General features: G+C 41.3%; 2 protein-coding genes across 7 annotated transcripts; one reads left to right on the top strand and one right to left on the bottom strand.

The window, feature by feature from the left end:
* Positions 1-1,821: 1,821 nt before the first annotated feature.
* On the top strand, positions 1,822-10,894 carry LOC111330597 (uncharacterized). 5 transcript variants are annotated; one of them, XM_088728513.1, is made up of 6 exons: positions 1,880-2,005; positions 6,251-6,389; positions 6,680-7,455; positions 7,833-8,235; positions 9,186-9,794; positions 10,383-10,894. In XM_088728513.1, the coding sequence occupies exons 2-6, from the start codon at positions 6,269-6,271 to the stop codon at positions 10,763-10,765; spliced, it is 2,292 nt and encodes a 763-aa protein (XP_088584639.1). In that variant the 5' UTR covers positions 1,880-2,005; positions 6,251-6,268; the 3' UTR covers positions 10,766-10,894. The 5 variants fall into 5 exon arrangements, with proteins under 5 accessions (XP_022791190.2, XP_088584639.1, XP_088584641.1 ...); XM_022935477.2 differs by lacking the exon at positions 1,880-2,005 and adding an exon at positions 5,722-5,979; XM_088728514.1 differs by lacking the exon at positions 1,880-2,005 and adding an exon at positions 5,723-5,979 and having other exon boundaries at positions 6,704-7,455.
* On the bottom strand, positions 10,788-19,107 carry LOC148727358 (uncharacterized). Of its 2 annotated transcripts, XM_022935476.2 has the most exons (3): positions 18,572-19,107; positions 16,000-16,126; positions 10,788-14,729 (listed from the first exon to the last, which is right to left on the bottom strand). In XM_022935476.2, the coding sequence occupies exon 3, from the start codon at positions 14,649-14,651 to the stop codon at positions 11,142-11,144; it is 3,510 nt and encodes a 1,169-aa protein (XP_022791211.1). In that variant the 5' UTR covers positions 14,652-14,729; positions 16,000-16,126; positions 18,572-19,107; the 3' UTR covers positions 10,788-11,141. The 2 variants fall into 2 exon arrangements, with proteins under 2 accessions (XP_022791211.1, XP_088584638.1); XM_088728512.1 differs by lacking the exon at positions 16,000-16,126.
* Positions 19,108-19,128: the final 21 nt, after the last annotated feature.

Below are 19,128 nucleotides of genomic sequence, written 5' to 3'. Positions count from 1 at the left end.
TTACCAGCTGGTCAGTGAGCCCGCGTTTCTCCTGTAGAGTGGACTCAAAAGAGCGACAGAAATTAAGCCTCATGTATGCAACAGCGGCGACTTACAAGACATATTCAGGAAAACACTTTGATAATTCCACCAAAGATACCATGCAAAGAAGTTTGAGTTATTTTGGCATTTATACGTTTCCTGCTCTGAATAACTAGCTATTTTACCGTTACAATAATGTATTAGCCGGCCGTAGGTGAACAAATGAATTAAAGATTAATAGAGAAATAATTGTCATTTAATTTTTTCTTTTTTAACTTGAAGTGAAAGCAAAACGAAGAAATTTTCTTTTTTGAGTCTCCTTGTGCATGCGTCTCTTTCTGCGGCTTTTTTGACACCCACGGTCATTTGTGTGACCAGTCTTTCTTGCGAGGAGGGCTCAAGCTTCCGACATGCAACCGTAATTATACATTTAAGTTCTTTCATTACTGCAATATCATAGAGTCTCCGTCTGTCTGTACGGTGATTACACGCCTGACCGCAAATCTACAGGTGTATCGGTGTGCCATATTTAATTTATTCTTGTCATGTACTCACAATTGATCATAGCTGCTCGACGTGCAGCTTGAATGTGCAAAATCATTTACCAGCTTTCTTTTTGTGGTTTATAATCTTGTTTCATTTCTTCTTGCTTCGCTTGGGAGAATTTTAGCAAACCAAATTCAGAAACACCCCATCGAGAGAGCGTAGAGGCGAGACCGATTGTATCTGTAGTGATAGTAAGGCTATGAATCGAGGCATTAGAGATATCCGCAAAGCTACGCTCCCCTTTGTATGTTAAATATTCTGATATCGAACAAGAGATTATAATCTCTAGATATTTGCGGTTACTAAGGGACACCAATATCGTCCATGCCAAGATTGACATAAATAGATTTAAAACATGACTGATGTGCTTTTAGCAAGATTGATTTTTTTGCGATAACGCATTTCTTTATTTCATTTTTCGGTAAAAGTTTACGGCGCGCACGTATCCAACGAAAACAGTTACTCAAACGCGCTGCTTTAGAAACTTTCTTCACAGAAAATAAAAGTTTTTGAAATAGATGTTTTTTTCCAAATGTCGTGCGAAAAAAGAAAATATCAACAGAAATTACGTAAACTAGCGGCTATCAAAGACAAGGACTTTAAGTGACTGTCTCCAGTTGATGTCGATATAGCAAAAACATTCTGATCTGATCCCTCCAGTCAATTTACATCTTGCGATTAGATGCTCTCCTAGCTATGCTACCGCCGCCGAGTCAACTGTCAGCAAGTTAGGCCATTTCTTATATATAAAACTTGTGTGTCTCTGCGTTTGAGCTAATCACAGACGAACGAAAACGTTGAGAAAAAGATTCGGGTAAATCGATATTTATTCTAAACGGCAGAAGCTTCCGTTTCGAATCAAAACGGATATTTGTTGTGGATTGTTGTTCTATTAGTTGAAGTAATCAACGATATTGTATCTCTCTGGTCCGTAGAGCACATTGCGTCATTTTTCAGGCTCAAAACACGAGCTTGCTAGGCTATGCGGAATATTCGACACGGCTTTCTGCGGGAAAAGGTGGTCAATTTTGCAGCAAGCCTAAAGATAGGTAAATTTCAGATCGTCAGCACTTTAGCGCTTTGTCGAAATTTTATTTAACCTGCTATTATCTTGTATCGGAAATTACAACTTGAGTTGCCTTGCTTACGCTGTTTGCAGGTGCTTTGATTTACTAATTATACATGCACGAATATAGTTTCTTTCAGTTTTCCTGCAAGACCTGTGAACACAAGCGTGTCTCCTTCCTGAACGAAATGAATCTGTTTTCTCAATCCTGCTGTGGTGGCTGTGATGCGCATCTCCTTCGCTATTGCGGCACGTCCCAGCAGAATTCCAAGCCTTTCAGCTCGTGCTCCTACACATGCAATGGGTTCAGCCACAAATTCGCGATCAAGCACATGCCTAGTGGCGAGAAAAACATAACAGGAAGTCTTAATAGTAAGTAGTTCCACGCGTTTTTCGTATGCTAATACTTTGTTCACATGAAAATTAGTATGGTTTGTTGTAAACCTTGATTTCATGAGAATCGAAATTCTCACGATTGCGAGCCTACCTTTTAGCAAAAGTTGGCAAGTTCTGAGGTAATTTTCTTGCGAGAACTTGGCGTGGAAATTGCGAGAAAAAACTGCTTGGCAGAAAGCAACTTTTAAAACGCTTGACGTCATACTGGTTAATTACCTCGAGATTTTTATCAAGCCCTCAGAATAAGCTGACTACTTAATTCGCCCAGATAAAACATTTTGATACAGAAATCTACACTAGAATGGTTGTGTTGCATTACATAGACCCAAGTGACAACCTGCTCATACAAGCAGATTTCATATGCGTAAAACAGTTCAGCAACGTTGGTTCCGATCCACGTTTTATGTGATAAATGACTTCATTAAAGTTCTCGATGAAATGTAGTCAAAAAACTATTGTAATCGCGACATAATTTTTGGAGACAATAACTTCTTTGACAAATTGAATGTTTCATGACGTATACGAGTCGGGCCCAAAACATATTCATGCCCACCATCTTAAACTGTATTGTTTCATGATCTTTGTTCATCGTATTACCTAAGAGGTAAGGCGCACTGAGGGCTGAGCACTGGCTGTGCAAAGAAGTTCAGTAACTGCGAAGGTACTTTTTACCAGTGAAACCTCATTTATCTTTGAAAATAATTTTTCTCGCTGCGTGTCGTGTCCTTCCTTAATTTAACCTCTCGGCGAGTATTTGAAAAAAATCTCCTAATAAGCTCGAAAAGTGCAATTGGAACCGCCCTAAAGATTCTCGAAAACAAACGAGCTTAAATCACGAGTAGAAAGTGAAATCACTTCAGGGAACTATGAAGGCGGAAAATTAAAATCGGTTGAGCATGATGACCGAAAAATTTAAGGGAAAACTTTCTTCTTTATTTGCTCATTTTAGCAACAAGTTCTCAGATGAAATCGGAGATTCACCAAGCCTCAGCTGACTCGGCTTTTTTTCTCCGACCACACTTGACAAGAGAGGAGTACGCATATTGGAACAGTAACTTTTGCCACTTTTTACATTCATGCGACAGGAGAACTGTAACCTATCAACACAAGGAACCTTCTTACTGCGTCCGTCGGATTGACAAAGGATTGCCATGCCGAAGTGAAAGGACTCCGGATCCATGCTGTGATCAGATGGTTCTTAGCAGCGGAACTTGTGCTGGGCTGCAACACAGTAAAGTAAAGTTTGCTTCGAAGCCTGAAGAGAAAATGACCGTCGACGCACGTACATATAGTTCTCCTCGTCCTAGGTACGCTGGCCCTGTCTTAGAAAACGGCAAAAAACATCAAACCATATCCAAAGGAAATGTATGTTTTAAGAAGAATTCTATCTTCAAACGCTCTGTTCCCTCTCTCCGCCGCACGAAAGGAAAGCATTCAGATGACACTCCTGACCATGACATTCATGGCGTAAACGAGCAATCTAATGCAGCAGAGCTAAGAAAAAGGTTAAGTGAGCGATACCTGTGCGGAGACCAAAGCTATGAAGATAACCCTTCAGCTCTAAATACATCGAAGCGTGCGGAAAAATTCAAAACAGGATCTGCTGAATTCGGTGATGCTACTGGCACCTATGCTGTGTCTTCAGCACTGAGTTCACATTCGAAGAGAAAATCCAGCAGTTTGTCAGAACATGACAGCCATCATGAAGGAAAACGTAAGAAGCAGCGAGTTAGTGATGATGTAGCCGAGAAAATGCAAAAGACATCAAATAACATCATAGATTTGAATGACACTTTGGAAAGTTTTCTGAAAAATTCCTCCTCGTTTCTCGGCAGTTTCACCGAAGAAGCAAGTCGGAAGAGGAGTGAAACCCCTAAAATGTCTCGTCTATCTGGGATGGAAGAGGAAACTGTCCATGGTGACCTGCACATGGGAGAAAAATCCAATCCCCCTAATTTTGACGGCAACCAAGATCGCAAAATTAGAGATGCTACAGGTGATTTATCATCGACTAATTCCGCCGATGATGTTACAATGAACTCACAAGTTTTACGTGCGAAGAAGGTGATTCCGAAAGAGAAGTGCAAAAATGTCAGCGAAGTCATCAAGACAACCAAGCCTGTGCAGCGAAAATTAGTGAAAAATAGCAAATCCTCTCTTCATGGTAGTTATGCTCTGGATTATGATTGTTTGCCCAAACTTGTCAACGTACTCTCCCTGCCCGAGGCCAAAGTTTCATCCTCTTTAAAAGCATAGAACGCTTCCATCGTGAAAGAAACCTTGACCGTGTAAGGGTTACGCAAAAAAAAAAACAAACAAAACAAACAACCCGTAGAGCCTAAATAAAAGAAAAAATGAGTCGCAGTTCTCGATGAATTATGAGTTTCTTGAACTAACTCAACGAAAATAAGGAAAAGTTTTTACCCTATAATCGTTGTCCATTGCGGACCATTCGCTTAAAGGCAAGTAAGTCCTCGTCCTCGTCCTTTGTCTTCGGGACAAAATTTTCGAAATTTTTAACACTTCGAGCTGGTTGATCATATGATAAATTGCTTATTGAATGAGTTTGGTCGAGCCGAACAGGAAGTTATTTCGTTCTAGGTCATCCTTGCGCTCGGCGCGTACGTACGTCATGACCTCGAGCCAAATATTCTCTTGTCCGGCCCTTCTAATCAGTCAAGAATTACAGTAATAACTTCCGAACTAGGTAATATCAGCGTGCGCAAAAATATCATTCAACTGTGAAATATATATCAGAGCCAGAAATATAAGTTAGAGAAGTAAATTAAAATCATGTACATGCAGTGGCTCAACAAATGCCCATTTTGTTTTGGCTGTACCCTCAAAATATGCTTTATCGTAACCTAGCAATTAAATTCATGATGTTATGTGAGAGTGCGTCTTTATTCTCATTGTGCACACTGGTGACGTGAGAGTACGTATTGAAGCGTAGCAAGGGGAGTTTCTCTTAGTGCAACGTTTAACTTACTGCGCGCGTTGAAATTGTCAGAAAGCAACTGACTTGTGCGTCCAATCTATCAGTTTATCAAGATACGATAACTTGGGAGGTTTGATGATCACTTAAGAAGCTAGATCTGCCCTCGGCTATGCCTCAGGAAATGCTTACGTATCTTTCGTACTCTCTGACCTGTCCGCGCGCTTCTCAATTAGATGAACACAAATTCTCCTATCTCGATGAGTTCGTGGTAGCAAATACAACAAGTTTGTGCCTACTTTTAACAATTCACCACCAAATCTTTCATCCCGTTTTCCTATCACAAAACCTGTTCCTTGACTCGGACCGTCAATTCTCTTTCCTCTTCAAGGATTCAGTTTCTTCTCTTGTCACGCTATGATAATAACGTCAATTACCGCGCATGGCATGTTTCCAAACTTTTTTTGGTTCTTCTATTGCTACTTTTCCGAAATCTCATTTTCAATCAACGAATAAAAGCTACATGCAGAGAGAAGTCTGGGAAATGGTCGGACGTAGTACAAGTTGGAAGATAGCGTGACAGCTTTAGCTCAGCTCCATGCTTTGTACCCTGATAGAGCAACCTCTTTAAACCAATGACAGCGCGTGTTGTATGCGAACTTTGTAATAAATCATTAGCAATAAATCACACGATTTTCGTTGTCCAGGATGGAATAAATTAGCACTCGAAATTTGACTTCATTACCGAGAAGAGGAGTCTATGTTTAAAACAGTTTTTTTCTTCCTCACTCTACGCTAGACATGCGTTCGGAATTCCTCTTATTGTTTTTAAACTATCGTGCATGCGCATCGTTTGACCGCTGTGTTCTTGTCTTCCTATTTAGTTAACTTGCGCGCGCCGGGTCCGTTTGTTTCGTTTTTTTTTCGTGTGCGAGATTGTGTACGTCATAGGCCATAACGGTTCTTTTTAAGAGAATAAAAGACACGAAGTGTAGGGGCAAGAAACATACAGAAGGTGGGTTGTAAATTATGTATCCGTTTTCAGTGGTCATGTCATTTATCATGATAAGGTGGCGTTTCAGTTTTAAGAAGTGACTTTGCTGTGCTACAAAATTTAGTGGTCTCCCAGAAAAGAAAGGACAGCGCGGTCCTCACGGTCAAGCCGGTGAGATTGTCCGAAAAATTGAACCCTTGGTGTGTCGTAGACCTGAGTATTTGGAAATGTTCTGTACTGATGTAGGTATCTTTTCAAATTTAACATCAGAAACGTATGTTTTGCTCATCAGAAAAGAAGTCAGATTGGTATGAAGCCTGCCGTTTTAACTGAAAGGAAATCTTCAAGCGACGCTTGTCATCCGGAGTCTGTGACGAGCCAGGTAGCCTCAGCTGTAACTGACTTGAATTGCCTTCACAGAGCAACCACTGGTAAGCCGTATCAACTTTTACTTTGTCTTTTCACCCGTTTTTCAGGTCAAGTCGGTAATTTAATTAAAACGAACAAGCTGCACTCGGCTGCAATTATTGTTATCTCTTCCTCTAACTCATAAAAATTTAGTACAATTCATTTACTTTTCTGCATGCATCCTAAACTTTAACGTTGTAATTCATGGTAAAACTTGGAATTAAAAGATTTCAAATACAGCACCACTCAGTCTCTTCGCTATCTCTGCCGGATGTAAACATGTTATGGTTTTATTCTTACTTTGTCATATCAGCCCTTCATCCTTTCGCCCCCCCAGAGCCCTCTGCGGTGACATTCAATGCTGGGATCGCATTCGACTATGTCAACTTTCCGAGGATTGTATCAGTGTGTTGGCCGGAATGCAATACTCAAGCTGGTATGTCTGTGGTGGTAAGAGATGAGTTAATGCCGACTACGAATAAAACTGCATTCAACAACATTGAAGGAGCAACGGGTGCTTCTGTCGTTAACGGTGGCCCGACTCTTACTGAGCCTATGGACCCTCCTGTTAACACCATAAACCCAGTGGAAAAGGAACACTTGAGAAAAGAAAAAGAAAACAACTCTTCTACAAAGGAAACCACAATCTCAACTCCACTTAAAGATGAACTCCAGACTCAAAAGCAACGAGAGTGTTGCAGATCGACAGATCTTAATGTATCTACGAAAGTAGAAGCTAACTTGAAATGCAGAAAGCATTCAAGAGAAACTCCAGTTGACTTTATCCAAGAAGATGCACCTATTGGACGTCGTAAAAGTCGCAAAGCAAGCAATCAGGATAGTTTGGAACGGGATTGCGCTAAACCGAACCTGCATATGAAGTTTTACTCGCTTGATGATGATAATGAGCAGAGTGTTTTGAAAGTACAGAGTAGCTTTGGTAGTGTGAGACGCGATGACGAAAAGCTTTCACAATCAGGCATTGGAAACGTTACAAGCCAACAGTTCGAAGCGGCGAATACGACGTTTGAAACATCAGGAGCAAGTATGGGTCTCAAGAAAATTTCACGATCCCACAAAGATAACATGGTAAGTTTCTCATGCGAGTTTTTATCGCTTTTGTTTGTTCTTGTTTGTTTGTTTGTGTTTTTCAAGGTGAGATGATTATCAATAGCAGCCATTTAGGTTGTGTTGAATGGCAGGTGAACCTGCCATAGCTGTTCATAGCCTCTTAGGAATCCCGTTACAAGTTCTTGGATGCCAGCAAAGTGCATATTAATCCCGGTGCTCCGGCGAATAAAAAAGAGGAACATCCCCTTTTAAGTAAGATTTCTCATAGGCTCGAAGCAGGCCAAGATCGTATTTTCTAAAGGCAACCCCTCTTTCATTTGTATGTGATAGATATTCAAACTTCCAGAGCTTCAGAATTTGTAAAGAAACCGACCAGGACTTTCTTTTATTTGCAGGAAAGCCATAGCTCTATCGCCATTCGTCCAGCTACCGAACAGAAGAGACCTCAAAATGATCTACCAAAGGACAATACCCAAGAAAATGTCCGTGATCTGATCAGAAGAATTCGTTTTATCAAAAGTCGACTTGATAGGGCGGAGTCAGACTTCAGGAAGAAACGAATGCTCAGAGCTATAGTTGGTTTACGGAAGAAAGTCAAATCTCTCACTGAAGGTATGAGGGATAACAAGGCCGAGCAAGGCAAAAGTCAACAGAAAACTGGCGCGGGTTGCTCGCTCAAGGAAGCGGATAATAGCCGGGAATCAGAGCGGGAGAGCGACGAAAACCTGATCAAAAACTCAAATGTCATTCATGTAGCCGACAATAAAGCGGTTACTGATGAAATGATCGTGGATAAAGGTGGGCTATTATCTAATTCGTTTTTTAATTCTTTCACGTCTTTCATCTGAATCTAAAATTCAGGTTTCCTTCTTATCGATATATTTTGATAATGCTACTTATTGACTGAGTGGTAGGGCCGGATGGGTCATGTGATAATGTTACGTATTCAAAGACATCATTGAGGATTTACATCATAACGTCACTAGGATAGGTTCTGCTTTTCGAAAGGATAGATGTCATGTTAAAAGCCTACCACCCCCTAAGGCTACGTCTCTGTAACAGCCATTTTCTTCTCATTTACATTTACATTTTTACATTTATATAGCGCAGACTTCTATGTGGATATATTCAGTCGCGCTTAACAGTATCGTAAGGTTGAGATCGGACGTCAGCATTTTTATCAGGCGCCACTGGCAGCCGCTTCAGTCCATTTAGCGATCTCACCTTCCCACCCATCCCACCCCAGGGAGGACATCCACTACACAGTAATCTCGTGCATGGGAAATTTACGTCTCCTGCCCCTGACCCTGCAGGAGACGGGACCTACGGCTTTACGTCTTATCCGACAAGACGAAGCAATGTGAGCGAAGCGCCTTGCTTAAGGACACCACGTCATGCCCCTGAGCCAGGACTTGAACCCAGGCCATCTGACCCAGAGTCCAGCGCACTGACCACTGGACTACTGACTCTCATCTCCAAGGTGGCTATTCATACCAGCCTGGCTTGGAACTTTAAAATTCTCTTTTAACTGATGATCTTGAAAAGTTTAAAGGGTTACTTTCGCTGCCCTAAAACGTAATGCTATTTTCGCAACGTAACCTGGTATTTAACTACTGCAGAGGATGATTCATAAATTCGCTGAGCGGCAAAACAACCGCCAGCAACAATTATAAGATACATTTAATTCATGTCAGTTTCGGTTGATCTTGAATTCGAAAGAAAGGTAACTTAAATTTTTTCCTGCTTAGGTGGGGACACCGAGGAACAAGGATGCAAAGACAAACAAAAAAGCAGAGAGCCCATCAATGCAGCCAAAATTGAGGACGGGTACAAATCTAAAACATCCTACAATGATGACATCCAGATGAAAAATAGCAATTGTCGAAAGGGTCGTGGCAGCTTGACTTTGATAAAGTCGAATGGGGGAAATGAATCATTTCTAAGACTTCCATCGGAAATTGGATTAGATCTTTCTTCTCCTTACAGGAAAAGGTCTGCCTCCACGTCTGACGCTGAAAAATTAGAGAACAGCAAGGCGAAGAAAATGAAAATTCTATCAGGCGGGGAATCAGAGGCTGGGATCAATACCAAAACGGAAGAAGTGTCACATAATGTTCAAAGAGTCACGCAATCTAGAATAGATGAAAATTATGTGACGCCAACTGACGATTGTGCCATATTAGCCAGGCGAGAATTTGTTCTGTGCTATCCCGATTTCACGCAGTGCAAACATTGCAAAGGCGATGGTTACGTAAGCGTCAAAATCGAACCGTCAGATCCGCCTTTGGACTACGAAGTTCAGAATCTGGAAAATGAAACAAGAGAGAAAACACAAGAAGATGAAGGACCAAGAAAAGGTAATTATGGGGAAGCTATTGGCCCTTTTAGGGGAGGCGCGGTGGCCTCATGGTTAATGCACTCGACTCCAGATCGAGTGGTTCGGGTTCGTGTTCTGGCTGGAGACATTGTGTTGTATTCTTAGGCAAGACGCTTTACTCACACAGTGCCTCTCTTCACCCGGGTGTTTTAATGGGTACCGGTGAATTTAATGCTGGGGGTAACCCTGTGATGGATCAACATCCCATCCAGCGGGAGTAGAAATAATCCTAGTCGCTTCATGCTGCCTGACGGGTCACTTGACTCATAAGCAGACTTTATCTTATTGACCCCTTTCACGTGTGGCAGACAAAAAGATAAATTTTTGTTTTTTTTTTGTTTGAACCGCAATTCTTTCACATACCGTTGAGGTTAGCGAGGCTTATTAACTTGCCCATAAAAGAATAGGAATAAGCATTTTTTGGGGAATTCGAATTCTTTTGCAATGCTGATTACTTTCATCCTAACGTGCTGCCATGAAGTCACAAAAACGCCTTGCAAAACGGCTTTGTGACCAGCCAAAGTGCCCGTTACATATTTGTCATCTTTCCCTTTCCCTCAACTAACAGATTGTCAAGTTTCATTGGAGGACATAAAAGAAAAAGAATTAGGTAACAACAGCACTAATGAATACCACCAAACGGACGAAAAGCAATCTGAATGCTCACAAGTTTCAGGGAAAGGGTTTTGTTCAGGGATTGATTATTTACAATTCAACCCAAGAGAGCAAGCGAACAACTCAACCCCAAAAGAGCATGAAGGGTCTTCGCTCGAAATAATTTTACAAGACGAACAAAAGGAAGGGTTTACAAGTCCCACGATACATAATCCAAGTGGAAGACAGGAGGACATCGACTTGATGCAAAGTTTGCAAATTCGCGAAGCGAGAATTCGAAACTTAGCGCAAAAGAGAAAAAGGCTTCTGAATTTGGCGGGGCTCAAGTTCAAATAAAGAATGTTCCGTGTTACCTCACTTTTCCTTAAGAGTTACCAAATTAGTTTATTTTCTTCAGGAAATACTACTTTTCTCATTTTCTTTGAAAAATAATAAAAAATAAAACAGGACCAATATTAACCTATCCTTCTTTGTGATTTGTTAAATCATAAATAAAGTTCCTTTAAAATGTCAGAACTCAATTAAAACATTACATCGCAGCTCCAAAAGATTTTCTTCTTAGTTTAAGACTTTTTCAAAAGTTAAGCTACTCGAGCGCGTTTTGTTATTTTCAAGCATAAAAAGTTTGAAACGTTATGAATATTCAACATTTGAACTATTTGGTTCCAAATATAGACGCTTTAGAGATGTTTTTGACTCGTACAATATTCTCTCAGTCATCGTCAATGACAATAACACCAGCAGTATCGGGATCGGGAACGTTAGACATGTTTTTCTTCGGCTTTGACTCAGGGCTGCATGAACATTTTTTCTTCCATTCACCTTTCTTTACAACTCTTTGCCTGAAAGTAGGTGGACTTTCTTTTTCTTGTTGCAGTCGAAGTGTGAGATCATTTCTAGGATTTTTTTCAAAGGGATCCTCAGTTTCGTCCAAATCATGAAGACCGTAGCAATTGTAGGGCATAGAACTCTCGGGTACTGCTCCACTATCAATCTGCTGAGTGTTGCCACTCCTTCCCTGGCCTTCGTTGACTGGTATATCGGTTATATGCTTTGCAGCTCTTTGACGTTGTAGTTCCATACTTTCCCAGCCTTCGTCGCCTGCTGTAATTCTCTCGGCGTCCAATGGCCTAACAACTTCGCGTGAATTAACGACGTCTGTGGTACCTCGACGTGATGCATCCCCAAGGTATCTTTGCTGAAAACGGACGAGGGCATGCATGGGTTGCCATTCCAGTGGCGGTGGGGTCTTTTGAGCAGCTCCCTCTGACGCTATGTGACCTAAAACATTTTGCTCACTCGCAGTACTGGTATTGTGGCGTGAACACTCCCTGCCTTGGAGGAAGTCGGTGGAAAGAGCATTTCCAACATGTCCGGTTTGATTTGAATGCAGCTGAAATATTTCATTTCTCCCATTCAGGAGTTGCTGTATAGCCTTCGACCTACCACGGTCCTGCTTGAGTAAATGACAGGTGTCGGCTAAAACAGCTCCCTGCTGACCGATGGTGTCTGGGTTTGGTCTCTTCTTGGTAAACTTGGGATCGTTATTCAGACCTCCATTGGGAATTCTTAAAAGAACTGGTTCTATTTCGGAAGGGGTCAGTGGAGCTTGTGCGACTCTGAAACTTTCCACAGCTCTATTTCCGGCCAAAGGGTCTGCATTGTTGCTACATTTTCCATAGCTGTCCCCAAGCAAAAGTTCACTAAGCTGTCGAAATTGCCTGATGTGTGGCGACTTCTCGTACATGTACATGCGGCTAGAAGCGCCAATCTTAGCGACGTTGATCACGTCGTTTGCACTTGTCCTGCTCAGGATGTTAACAGAGCCAGATGTTGACAAGACACGCTCGTTTGAGTCACATGGGTGTGTGATATGATTTATTGAATCCCTTCTGTGCAATGTCCCACGCTTACAAGGTGGCATAGTGTTTCCACAAGCAAAATTCTCGTAGGTGGCCTCTCTCGCAGGTTGATTCTCGAAGAAACTTTGCTGTCCAATACCAACTGTATGCGTTTCCCTGGCTGAACTCTCCACTTCAGATTTGGAGTATTGCTGTCGATGGTAAACTGCGTCAGACTCTTGATATCTATCAAAGTTGTCTGGATTTACGATACTTTGTTGGTTTCTTTTTCTGTTATACAAGGAAGAGGCACATCTGGGTGTGGAGTGTGTGTCACTAAAAACATAAATACCTCGATCTTTGGCTCGTGTCTCGGCAGACTCCAGAAGACTGCGCTTTCCAACGGACAGGGTTTCCTTGGGATTAGATATCTCTTTCCTTAGACCATACAGCACTTGCTTTAGTAGCAGCCTTCTGTTTTCCAAAGACATTGTCGAGCGATGGCGATCGCTTTTCATTCGCCCATCATTCCGGACAGGTGCACCTCTAGATAAGACTGCGGAATTATTATTCAGCGATTGTTCTCTTCCCTGTATGTTTTTTTCTCTTATAACTCTGTAAATCGTGTCTGAATCTAGCTGATGACTGGAAATAGAAGAAGCTGTATCCCTTGCGTCTTCGGGATAGAAGCTATCATTCAGTGCTGATACAGAAAGAGAGGTCTTAGCAGGATGCTGTAGGGTCCCAAGTTGACCGCTGACCATTTGTTGCTCAGGTCTGATGCCTCTTCTGTCATTTATTTGCAACTTTAGTCTTTCGACTTTTGGAAGTTTAGCAAGAACGGCTGTCTTCCCTTTTTGGTTTGTATGAATCAAGTATGACTCTCCTTCGCAGTCAAAACGTTCCACCGCAAATACTTTATCTTTTACTACGAGAAACAAATCGCTCTTGCCATTTGGTTTTGTAAAATTAAACAAGAGGTCGTACGGCTTCTTGGAAGGGAAGCTTGAGCGACGATAACGTTTACGCGGCGGGCCACAGGCGGCCATTCGATTGATGTCAACAAATTCCTGCTTGTTAACAGATGTGATATTTTTGGGAGACTCACGGGGGTTCCTTCTATTTGAATACATAAATGTCGAGCTGACATGAGAAGGCGCCGAGCACGTTTCTGTATTTTTTGCCATCTTTCTTTTTCTTGGACGGTGACGAGTGTGAGCGAGCACAGATGCATCGCGATCTTCCGGTGAGCAGGATGAAAGACTTTTGGCGGTAGATATTTCAGCGACTTGCTTGGAAGTTTGTCGAGGCCACTTCGCCTTTTCACGTCCACCTGGAGGATTTGCATCCATGAAAGGACTTGTGGACACAAGCGGAGCGATACTTGTTGTAAGAACAAGAGGAATTATGGGTAAGGCCCTTGGCTTGTCCTGCGAATGACATTTGGAGTCTTTACGAGAAAGGGATTCATCAGATGATTGGTTCTGATTGGATTGTGACAGGGGGAATGCTTCAGATTCATTGTTATTGGGTGAAACAGGACTCACTAGGTCACTGTCCGTCTCGCTGTCGTACTTTAGAGTTCCAATTTTAAAGTTTCCTGCATTTTCGACAGGCAAGCAGTCTCCCGTAATTGCCTTTTGTGAAAGTTCTTTGGGCAGCGGTGAACCAAAATCTTGGTTAAAACGACCAGCTGCTCCCTTTTGGGGTGAAAATGCCGATGATGATGAAATCGAGTGTACACCGACAAGTTTAGGAAAGAAATCATGATCAATCGCAACACCTTCATTGATGCTGGAGCCGCGACAATTTAGTGTTCTTAGAACTGGATGAGCTGCTTTAACCTGAGGTTTTGAGATCTTCTCCCCTCGGCAACTGGCGGAAAAGGGTAAAGCATCCAATTTTCCCTGGACTGCATTCATAGCTAGTCGAGGCGAACTACCAAAAACCTTTTCCTGTCGCTGTAAATCCATAATACCAACGGAATGTAACGAGGTCCCATCGGAGTCTCCACAGGCAAACGTTTTCTTTCTTCGAAACGACGCGGCTGGTACAGAGTTATTCCTTTGGAGCGAACGAGCCACCTCGCTGACAATCTGCTGTAAACTCGCTTTACTTGAGAGTGAAATACCGCCACCATTTTCCGAGGATGCTGAATCTTCCTTAGTCTGTTTGAAACGTTTCAGATGATACGGAACCATATCATGTTCGCTGTCAGTCAAAGACCTTTTGACAGATGGATTAAACGAACTGGATGAATTGATACAAGTTTCCTTTTTGGGGGAGTTTTCTTTTTTCACATCACACAGAAGGAGAGGCCCTTCGTTTTTCCTCGTAGGACTTGGAAATGGATGTTCCCCTTCCTTTTGCTGTGGCTGCATGTTTACACGCTGAAGTAGCTGATTTTCTTCAAAAGTCAATCACTCTCATGGATGTTTTCATGGAGTTAGATATGAAACCTACAAAAAAGACAAAGTAAAGATTAAAAAAAAAGCAAACAACAACAACGCTTAGACCCCTTGCACAACGAAGATTTAAAGGCGATTTCTCCCAACGTGTACATGTAATCATATACTTCTTTGTGGACCCTATGAAGATTTTCTTCGTTGATCATTCGTGTGAGTGGAAGGGTTAGGGAAACAGAAGCATTGCTACATTTTCGACTTCTCAGGAGAGGGGAGGGTGGCTGTTCGACAGAATTTCGACGACTCGACTAAAACAGAAGAGTTTACGTTCACCGCTTTAAATCAAAGTCAACAAAGTTCTGTATTTCATCGATCCGAAACTAATAGAAAAGTTCTTGTGTTTTCCCTCTTGTTCATTCGTAATTCAATCGATCATTTTCGATTAATTAAAAGTTCAGTTTCTTGTTTTAGTAGACGGGGACTTCCTCATGCCAGTCGATTCAAGGTCAATTTAAATCGGTCGATTAAAATCGCTTTTAGCTGCGGCCTTATGTGAAATCAATCAGCCATTAGGTCTTGGTATTCAGCGGTTTATAAGATTTTTAATTCAGCTGATAGTTTTTCGAATCTTTAAAATGGTAGAAGAGGTCCTCCCTAAGTTACTTGATGTGAATACGCAGGGGAATGGACACCGGTAATCTTAAAGCACTTCCGGTTCATTTCCCCATTCCCACTTCTTGGAGCAGAGAAGATTGCGTGACAACATAAAGGACACGTCTCGCAGGCTACACATTGTACTCTTACGCTTCTCTGATTTTTATAATATAACGCACAAAAGCAAAAAAATTTGAACGAACGAGCTCTTGTATGAAATTTGGATCACACTGATTACTCTACCAGGAGTGTTTACCCAATCCATTGTTTATCTTATGAACACACAACCAGAACTGACCCAAGCGAAATAGTTCAGGTATTGGCCGCGATGGACGGTTGGACATTGTTCTCTTTACTGGTTGGCGTAGCACGCGCTCAAAATCAGCGATGTTGAGTGGAAAGCGGATAAGAACGGCGCTCCGACTTCACGAGCGGACTACGTTTAAAGGCTGACGCACGCAAGTAGCGAAAGTAGCGCGAGAGCAGGCTAATTAATGGTTGCGACCCTTTATTTCGCTTGCAGTTTCGCGTCGTCAGTAAAATAAAAACCGTCACAATTCTCTAATGTGAAACTACCCTATACTTTGCCCAATACTTTCTATACGTCGCTAACGATCGTTATCGGGCACTACCTTTAGCTGGAGACGCCAAATAAGCTATCATTACTTACCTCCTCTAGCTCACTGCCTTCTCCTTTGTAAGAACATAAAAGCCGTTCCAGGAAATTCAATTTGATAGTATTATGCCGGCTGCGTCTTCCGCTCGCACTGAATCAGTCTGTGAAATTCTTTTGTTTCCTATCAGAAGTCGACGTAAATATGTTGTTTGAATAATCACATCCTGGTACCAGCTGAAAAGAGTACTATAATCGACTTCTTTGAATTTAAAAACACGAAGAGGAAGTCAACTGTTTTTTTTTCAATCGCGTTTGTTTTGCCGGCGTCATTTGAAATTTTTTGCGATCTGCCTTATGCTTAGCCGATATATGGAAAGTGAATGAATTTGCGAAATCGTTGCGCTCTTAAATCGATCATCGTTTTGTTTTTAAATTGCTATGGTCCAGGCTGTCTCATGATTGACATTAGAGAAAAAAAACCAGCAAGTCACTCTTAACAGTGATTACTCTATTGATACGTCGACATGTGTTTCTTGATCTTGTACTACTCACGTGATCTGCAGCTAAGGCGACAAACAGCGCATGATTTCTGGGGAGAGACTTACCCCAAAACACCTTGCTAAGTTTGGCGCGCAAGCCTTATTACAGTTTCTTTCGTAAACAATCTGTAAATAATCTGCCAATTCAGCGTTAACAGATACAAAAAGAGAAATATAAGTAAAACAATAAGAAAAGATAGTTGCTTCACCAATTAGTTGTCTTCGTGACAGAAGCATTTGTCTCATCTCACTGTAGGGCTTTATTTTAATTTTTAAGTCTCAATATTTAAACCCCGCGTAGGTTCAACACGTAGTTTGACAGGTAAATTTAGCTAGAAAGTAAAAGTGGATAAATTTTGATAGGAGAATTCGTTGCGTTTTTTCTCCAATTCGTACAAATTTAAGCTTCCCCGAAACATCCATGTTTCAAGAAACGCGGATGTCATCATTGATAAATGACACTGCATTTTATAAAAATTATCACTGTTATCTCATAGATTCGAATATCACATTAAATTGCATTGTTTTTGTTTCTTGCGTTCCGCACAAGTCATGATTCGTGTGAAGAGGCTCGAAACCAACCAAGGAAACCGAGAGAGAAACCATAAAATGCTTATGGAAAGCCTCACTTATCCAAGGTAAAATTTGTCTCGAGACCCGATCACCTAGTTCACTGATTTTTAACTTCAAGGTGATGGAAACTTAAGTAAAACAAAACCGAAATGAACCTTTCGTTTTGCTTTCTGCAACACTTTTTATAATTATATTTGCTGTATGCAAAACATGGGCAAGTGTCGAATCTCGAAGAAATTCGTTTCCGTTTCAAATCCACAGATTCAGAGAACGTAATCAGCTATGCAAAATTTTACACGACATGAAAGCAGCGGTCATAGTTCTCGACCATAATATCAGATATCTTCTAATTCAAGTGTAAGCGGAGAGGGAAGTTATTACAAAGTTTATTTGCTTCCTAAAGGAGTCAAGACTGTAGAAGTGGGGGGGGGGGGGGGAGCAGAGTAAGGGAATGGTTATTCTCAGGCTGGATGCATTTAAACAAATTAAATGCAAAAGTTAACCTTCTCCTTGTCGGAATATTTTTTTTGCGAAATTTCCCGTGTGATTAAACAGTTTTGAAGTTCGATCCACGAATTTGTTTTGGGTACCTCTTCCTCTTGAAGTCATTTTCTAACGGTCTTTACATTGAGACGTGATGCGATGCAGGAGGTATTTTGCTACCGTGTCGTCCTTGCTGAAGCCATCTGGGTAAAATCTTGCTTAGCGTGTTATTCAAGCACGTATCGTCCATTATTTTGTCTAGATCGTTCCCGACTAATTATGTTATGATTTGAAAGTCCGTTCAAGCTAGTTTTGCGTAATATAAAACCGCAACGATTAAAATTTGATGCGCGGCCAGACTGATCGCGCCACTTACAGGGACTCAACAACATGAAAAGATACTGACAATCAAACGGCTTTCTTGAAAAAGCTAACCGCTATAGTATGCGTAAAATCATGCCATTTTCGCGGTTCTTTCATGGAGTTTTTTTTAGTTTAAATTTGGAATGAGGAAAATCTCGCTATGTTTGAGTCGGTTTGTACGTGATTGTATGAACTAGGAAACTCAGCATTACACTATGAGCCTTTTGTGAAATGAGCGGTGCCCGGAAAGGGTAGGAATCTATTTCTGTTGCTCTTTGATGACAGCCTATCGACCGGAAAGCCCTTGTCTTCTCATTTTAAACTAAACACTACAAACAGAAGATCTCTAGCAAGCGCTGGTGAAAAGAACTCTCGACTTCCGGTTGTCATTCTCGTCTCAAGATGAACTTAGTTCAGAGACTACAATACCTGACTATCTTCAACGCGAAGGGGGACCAAAAATGTTTGTTTATTCGATAGAAAAACAATGAGCGCGGGAGAAGAAATCGGAATATACGACGAGGATGGTTTGGGAATGGAAAACTAGAGCAAGAATTGCACGAATGACCTTTAAAAGTTAGGCTTAATTTTTAAAGATACGCAAATCTTCACAAACCTCTTATAACCAAGTCTACACTCGCATAATTTAATAAAGACAAATTACTTACCTATAATTATTGATCAGTCGGAGAAACTATACCATGCGCTTGTTCGTCACGAATATCGCGTCAGACCACGATCTTTACAGCCAGAAGGCGAATGCCGATCAAAAACATATCTTTTATTTGAAGTCGCAGGAAGCCGCATGTTTACAAGTTATAAATAAATATCATCATGACGAACATGAAACTGAAGTAAGACATCCTTTTGTTTTTAAAGTTCAAGCGCTGCTTTTGACATGTGCCTCGTGAACAATTAAAACGAATGAAAGTAAAAAGGATTGATTACGACAGTTCGAGAGAGACGTTAAATGTCTTGTAAGATTTTTCTTTCATTTTTACCCAAAATCGACGAAATTTCATTTTCGAATGACAATTTTCGCGCTTATAAAGGTGACAGTGAAAATAATCATGGAAAGCAACCATGCCGGATAGTTTGATTTAAACGTGGAGTTTTAGCGTAATATTATACTTCAAGCTATAAGCTGGGCAAGAAAAGGAAATCCACCTGATTTTTGTTGGAAACTGAAATATCAGACTCGTGACTAGATATCGATAGTTAGAAT

Source organism: Stylophora pistillata, chromosome 7 (genome assembly GCF_964205215.1).
Source record: "Stylophora pistillata chromosome 7, jaStyPist1.2, whole genome shotgun sequence".
Classification (NCBI taxonomy): Eukaryota; Metazoa; Cnidaria; class Anthozoa; order Scleractinia; family Pocilloporidae; genus Stylophora; species Stylophora pistillata.
This window is presented reverse-complemented; position numbering and strand designations above follow the sequence as displayed.